At 41.5% G+C, this 6510-nt stretch overlaps 1 protein-coding gene across 6 annotated transcripts; it reads left to right on the top strand.

Annotated features, from left to right (window-relative positions):
* The first annotated feature begins 707 nt into the window (after positions 1 to 707).
* LOC148023218 (pentatricopeptide repeat-containing protein At1g08070, chloroplastic-like) lies at positions 708 to 4612 on the top strand. 6 transcript variants are annotated; one of them, XM_087696228.1, is made up of 3 exons: positions 708 to 3572; positions 3655 to 3731; positions 3975 to 4612. In XM_087696228.1, the coding sequence occupies exon 1, from the start codon at positions 813 to 815 to the stop codon at positions 3234 to 3236; it is 2424 nt and encodes an 807-aa protein (XP_087552354.1). In that variant the 5' UTR covers positions 708 to 812; the 3' UTR covers positions 3237 to 3572; positions 3655 to 3731; positions 3975 to 4612. The 6 variants fall into 6 exon arrangements, with proteins under 6 accessions (XP_087552354.1, XP_087552353.1, XP_087552352.1 ...); XM_087696227.1 differs by having other exon boundaries at positions 3883 to 4611; XM_087696226.1 differs by having other exon boundaries at positions 3887 to 4610.
* Positions 4613 to 6510: the final 1898 nt, after the last annotated feature.

The raw sequence follows: 6510 nt of genomic DNA, 5'->3' as shown, positions 1-6510 counted from the left end.
ATTCTCCTTTAAGTGGGAGGTTGTTGGGGGTAAAATGTGCTTGTGCCTAACCGCCCATATATTACTACACTAACAGTACCTGCACATCTGTACATTGCAGGTGGTGGGCACCCATCACTGTCACTTAACTTTTTGTTCTTTTAGTGATATTTGAATAAAGGGAAAGCAAGTCACATATTGATTGTTGGAATTCTCACATCTTATGTGTGTCTCTCTCTTGCTCTTGCTCCTTCCACCATAGCTCTTGCTTCCACTTGCGTACTTCCACTCCAAGCTCACTCCCTTAAAAAAGAGTCCCTTTTTCCACATGGGAAAATGTTCAAAACTTCTTGTGACTATAGTCCTATATCGTAGTTCAGCTTGGTGGCTTAGGAGAGCTTACGATCACACGGGGCTAACTTTGAGCTTCCTAACTATAAATTCAGGCCAATGCTTCATAGCTTGCTAACTAACTATAGGCAAGCTCATGGAGGTTTCTAATTGTAAAATTGGGCCTATGATAGCACTCACGAATAACATTTTGGTAGCAGCTACAAAATCTTCAACTCAAAATTTTGAAGGGATGCTTGAATTAAATTACAGATAATTGCCAATTTTGTAGCGAATTTATTTTTAAATTAAAGGTTTTAAATCATATTTTTAAAATTGGAAAAGTATTTACAAATATTATTGCGATTCATTTTTTTCTTTTTGCATGAAACATTTTTTGCAATTCCTTTGAGTTAACCTCTGTTCTTTCTGGACGCTGTGTATGCGTCACGACGCTGAGATCATTCGAAACCGAGCTTCATGAGGCTCTCGGCTGCGGTGCCATGTCCAGGATGTGTCAGGTAGCATCCTGCATCTCTGTCGGAACCCTATATCGCCTCCTGCAGAGATGCGTCCTTGACAAGGACTTGGCAGCTGGCAGGAATTTGCTCTCTCTTGTCTATAAGACTGGGTTTGAGGCAAATGACTTCTTAGCGAGCCACCTCATCCGAATGTTTGCTGTGTGTGGGAGCTTGGAGGAGGCAGATTGGGTATTTAGCAGAGTTCTGAGACCATCTGTATTCACATGGACTGCCATCATCCTGGCACATGCCAAGTCTGGGGCAGGTGAGCAAGCTATGCACCTGTATCGCCTCATGTGCCGCACCGATACAATGCCCGATCCATACATCTTCTTTGTTGTTATGAAAATTTGTTCTTGCATTGCATGTCTGAACCAGGGCATTCTCATCCATCAGCAAGTTGTGGAAAGCTGCTTCCAGTCTAATGTTCTGATAGCAAACACGATCATCGATATGTACCTGAAATGTGGAAGTGTAGAAGATGCCTGCAGAGTTTTCCACAAAATGCCAGAGCAAGATGTTGCGACATGGAGCCTAATGATAGCCGGTTTTGTTGAATGTGGTCAAAATCAAGTAGCATTGGAGCTTTCTGAGCAAATGAAGCAAGAGGGCATAGTTATGAACCACTTTACGTTTTTAGGGATCCTTAAAGCATGCACAAGCACACAAAGACTTCGCCAGCTTCATGTACATATTCTTGAGTGTGATCTTGAAAGTGATGAGCATGTTGGGAGCAGCCTTATCTCCATGTATGCAAAATGCAGGAGCATGCACGAAGCACAGAAGGTATTTGATAGGCTTCCTTCTGTAAGCATTGTAGTCTGGAATTCATTTATTTCTGCATATATTCAAGATCAAAATTTTGTAGGGGCTTACATATTCTACAGGAAAATGCAACATAAGGGCATAAAGCCAGATGATATCACCTTTGTATGTGCCTTGAAAGCATGCTCTTGGATAACAGCCTTAGGACAAGGAAAATTAATTCATTTTCACATTGTGGAGTCTGGACTTGAAAGCAATCCACTTGTGCAGAGCTCCCTTGCTGACATGTATTTTAAATGTGGAAGCTTTGAGGATGCAGACATGATGTGCTGTAGATTATCAAGAAGAGATGTTGTACTGTGGAGCACAATGATTGCTGGTTATGTCCATCACGGTTTCTGCCAAAAAGCCATTGACCTTTTCCAACAGATGCAACACGATGGTGAAGAGCTTGACAATGTTGCATTTGTAAGCATTTTAAAGGCATGCTCCCGTTCAGGGGCCCTTAGTCTGGGTAAAAAGATCCATGCTTACATTATCAGCCTAGGTATTGAATTAAATGTTTATGTTAGCAACATGCTTACAGATATGTATGCCAAATCAGGAAGCCTGCAGGATGCACGCAATGTGTTTGAGAATTCAGCAAAGCCAGATCTGGTCACATGGAATGTAATTATTGCAGGGTATGCCGAGCAAGGAAAAGCTGGAGAAGCCCTTCAACTTTTCCAGAAAATGCAAGCATATGGACTAGAACCCAATAATAACACATTTGCTAGTGTTATAAGAGTATGCACCAGCTTGTCGGCATTGGATTGTCGTGCTCTGACTCGTGTTGCTAACTCTGTTATGGAAACCAATGTTCTTAGAGCCATGCTTATTGGCATGTATGTCAAATGTGGAAACCTTGAGGATGCGTCTAAAGTGTTGCACAAGGAAAAATCACAGGATGTAGCCTTGTGGACTGCAGTCATTGGAGGTTATGCGCGACAGAGCAATCATGACTCTGCATTCAAAGCCTTTCAGGATATGCAGAGACAAGGTGTCAAACCGAATAGTATTACCTTTGTCTCTCTCCTTGCTGCATGCAGCCATGTGGGCTTAGTTGATAGGGGTTGTAACTACTTTAAAATGATGTGTGAGGATCATGGACTTGTGCCAACACTAGAGCATTACAATTGTATGGTTGACCTTTTTGCTCGATCCGGTTGCTTGGATGAGGCAGAGGATCTACTGCAGACCATGCCCTTCTGTTCTAATTTTATGGGATGGAGGTCCTTGCTAAGCCATTGTAGATCACATAAAAACCTTGAACTAGCAACACAATCTTTTAGTAATGTGGTTTGTGCTGATACAGGACATGCTTCTGGCTATGTGCTCATGGCAACAATCTATGTGGATTCTGGATCTTTGGTAAATGCAGCCAATGTTCAAGAACTCAGGCAACACGCTCTTGCATGGAAGAAACCAGGGAAGGCCCTGATTGAGTTTGACAACCTTGTGCATGTGCTGACTGTCAAGGATGTAAGACACCCACACAAAGATCAGATTCATGAAAAGCTTGATGTCTTGAACAATCAAATAAAGGGTCAAGGATATGTCCCTGAAATTTGGGTTCTGCAATCTGAATCCATGTTCACCTAGGAGTTCATTTCAAAGCATACATAAACCCACATATAAAAAGCGTAGCTCCATAAGGACATGATTGGAGTGAAAGGATGGTTAAGTGCTTTGTCACCTGACAGTTGCTGCCATGTGCAAAGGTGAATGCATCTACTTCAAAGATGCTACGTGCTTTTTGTGATGTGAATAGAGGCTGTCGCCTTGTAGTGCATCAGCAGACTTATGGGGAGGCCACTGCAGACATAGGGGTGTGTCCATCCAGTGGGAGGAAGAAAACAGCTACTAATGTGAAGTTATACACAAGTGGAATGTAGGTGCCTGTAGCTGTCCAAATTTAGCCAGTGGCCTTAGAAAAAGGTGAGTTTGTGCTGGATTTTTGGAGCCCCAGGCTTCTGTACAATCTTTTTTTTGTTTATAACTGACAAATGATCTTTTACAGGTGTTCATCTTCGGTCCTTGATGTAACGGCTGGATTGTGAAGGTGATTCTGCAAAAGCAAGTCACTAATTTTGGCAGGTTAGTGGTTCCTTGATACTTTATGTGTGTTTTTCAGTTAGCATGTTGTACATGCCTTTTGTATTTGCAACTTGAAAACATGGGCTGTCATTCAAACATTATTTTGAAAAATTTTGCTAAATAGCTGTTTCTTGTTGCATCGATATCTGAGGAAGCTGCATCTTGGGCTTTTCAACATGCATTTGCATAAGCGTATCAAAGCTGTGGGCTTTTACTGGCTTCAAATTGCTGCTGAAATGGCAGGGCTGCTTGTCAGTTGTTGTGAACCCTGTTTCAAGCACAGTGTACGCACAGGTCTGGCTCTAGTACTTTAAGGGCAGTCAGCAGTCAATGCAGTTGGGCAAGCAAATTAGCCTGCCACATGAAGAAGGCATGGTGATCTTAGACAACAGGACAGGACATCAAAGACAGACAGCAGCCAAGGCTTCTTTACCAGCAATTGCCTATGACTAGCAGCAGTTGGACTATATACAAGGTCTACAGATTCCCTCAAACTTACACCAAGAGCAGCATAATATTCAATACAAGTTTTCACATAACTTGGGCTTTATATTAGCCCTATATAAACGGATAAGATTCAATTAACAGCTCCCTGTTAAACTTGTACCCTGTTTCAGTCTAATGTGCCTTCTAGCCTAGCCTTAGAATGCTTGGGATGAATTGAGTAACAGAGTCTTGCAGGTACAATGAAAGTGTGTCCAGCATGCATTGTCAGATTCAAGTCCAAAACATGTTAAGACTTTTAATTACTGTGTAAAAGATGGGTTTCAAGGAGCAGGGCACAAATGGTTTCTGCTGTGTTATCTGTAATAACGTATTCCATTATGTTCAAAGGTGGTGGCATGAGATAGTCTTAAATGATAGGCCTATTTCAGTGGGTTAATAGAAAACTTATGTACATTATCTTCTAAGGCACTCATGGCTCAAGTGCTATCTACGGTAACATCATGATTTAATATGCCTTATACACTCTTTCAGGATGCTGCACACTTGGTCTTTAGCAGGATGTGTTGAAAGTGACCTACACACACTGCTCTCCTAGTCTATACCATTTTGTGCCTTTACAGCTATGCAAATTAGTACTGCAATGATGAAATTTATTTCTTTCCTCTCATCTGCCTTTTATGCCTAATATATCAGAATATTTTCTTTGAAATTCTACCTCTTTCAGAAAAAACATTGTTTTGTGAAAACTAGAAACTGGGCAGTTTAGTTGTCTGGTCAGAACAAGATTATTCATAGTGATGGCTAGAAGTCTATGTTTTGATTTTATAAAAAACCGGCAAAGGAAGTTGGGCTTGTTAAAAAGAACTGGAATAAGTTTGTCAGACTTTGGACTTGAAAAACGTAATTATCACAAGTCATTGTATGTGCATATTGATTGAAGCTTTGAGGTTGATCTTAACTTCTTCCTGACTGACCTGACTGCATGTTTTATCTGATATTTTTCTATTACTTGTGTCTTTGCTTCTTATGAGCATGGGTACTTTTATTCAATTGAAATAAAATGCTTGGTCAACTTTGCATATTTTCCATGACAAGTATCTCATTGACACAGCCTCCATAGGAAAGAGGAGTCGTAGGAGAAGGAAGAGAGCGGAGACCAAAGTCGCACTCAAAATTGGCAGTGCCACTACACTACCAAAGGATAAGCAAGTCACGAATGCAGAAGCAAAAACATTTGCTTCTAAGACAACAGAGAAGGATAGTGCCAAGGTCGGGACTATCTCGAGATTCGAGGTATCAATTGAAAGTGGTTGACAAGGGCAAGCAGTGGGTGAGAGAGGCCCAGGAGCACCTAAAGGATGTTGAGCCCATCTTAGAAGATGAGATTGATGAGCTCTCTAGTGTGAGAATGCATGTCTCATTCACATGTATATAATCTAGAGAAGCATCCTCATTCCATGTAGCACCACAAAGACAAAGCTTAGGCATCTCAGAAGAATAGATTGCCCAAGAGCAATGGCAAAAGAGTGTAGAGCATAATGAAAGGCAAGCAATTGGTGGCTTGCTTAAAACATTGATATCGGTTCCCTTCTGATTTTGTCAATGAAGAATCTGCTTAGGCAAAGTTCCTCATTATGGTGAAATTTAAAGTAGTGGGTAGAGAGATTTAATAGAGTGAGTAGTCGACGATTTGTATGATCATGATGTAGTCATGCAGATACTAAGCCTAACACTAAATTTAGTGCTCAAGTCCTTGTATGTAAATGCTTTTTGGGAGGACATAGAGATCTATGCAATCCTACCAGTGGTAGCATTAGGAAATGTCACAAGAAAGGGGATTGTGGACATAGGAGTGGGAGCCAGTGTGCTTAGCTATGCGGTCCTACAAGCAAGGGGTAATCCACTAGTGGGGACCGCAAGGTTTAATGCCATGTTGTCTAATGGCATGAAAGTTAGGCCATTCGTAGTGCTGATGAAAGATTGGCCCTTGAAAATAGTGGGTGTCCAGTTCTCAGTGAACTTCATAGTTAGAGTAGACTATGACATTTTGTTGGGCCGACCTTGGATGCAGAACACACGAGTAATTGAGGATTGGGGTAACAGTCTTATGTTCCTAGGTAACAGGTCAGAGGCAATAAGAGTAGAGATAGACACCTAGAAGACCACGCAGGTCGAATTGGATGCCATTTCCTCTATCTTGAAGGGAGACTCACTGGCTAGGAATTTGTATGGGCCATTAATGAAGTATATTCCATGTCCTGAAGTTGAGCGGGATTGGATGCATGTGCTAGCCACTATCAACCTGCTCTTTTCGGATGAAGAATAGGATTAT

Source organism: Lygodium microphyllum, chromosome 16 (genome assembly GCF_053477565.2).
Source record: "Lygodium microphyllum isolate KBCC chromosome 16, Lygodium_microphyllum_v1.1.10, whole genome shotgun sequence".
In the NCBI taxonomy this organism is placed as follows: domain Eukaryota; kingdom Viridiplantae; phylum Streptophyta; class Polypodiopsida; order Schizaeales; family Lygodiaceae; genus Lygodium; species Lygodium microphyllum.
The sequence above is the reverse complement of the archived record's forward strand: the minus strand, read 5'-3'. Positions and strand labels throughout refer to the sequence as shown.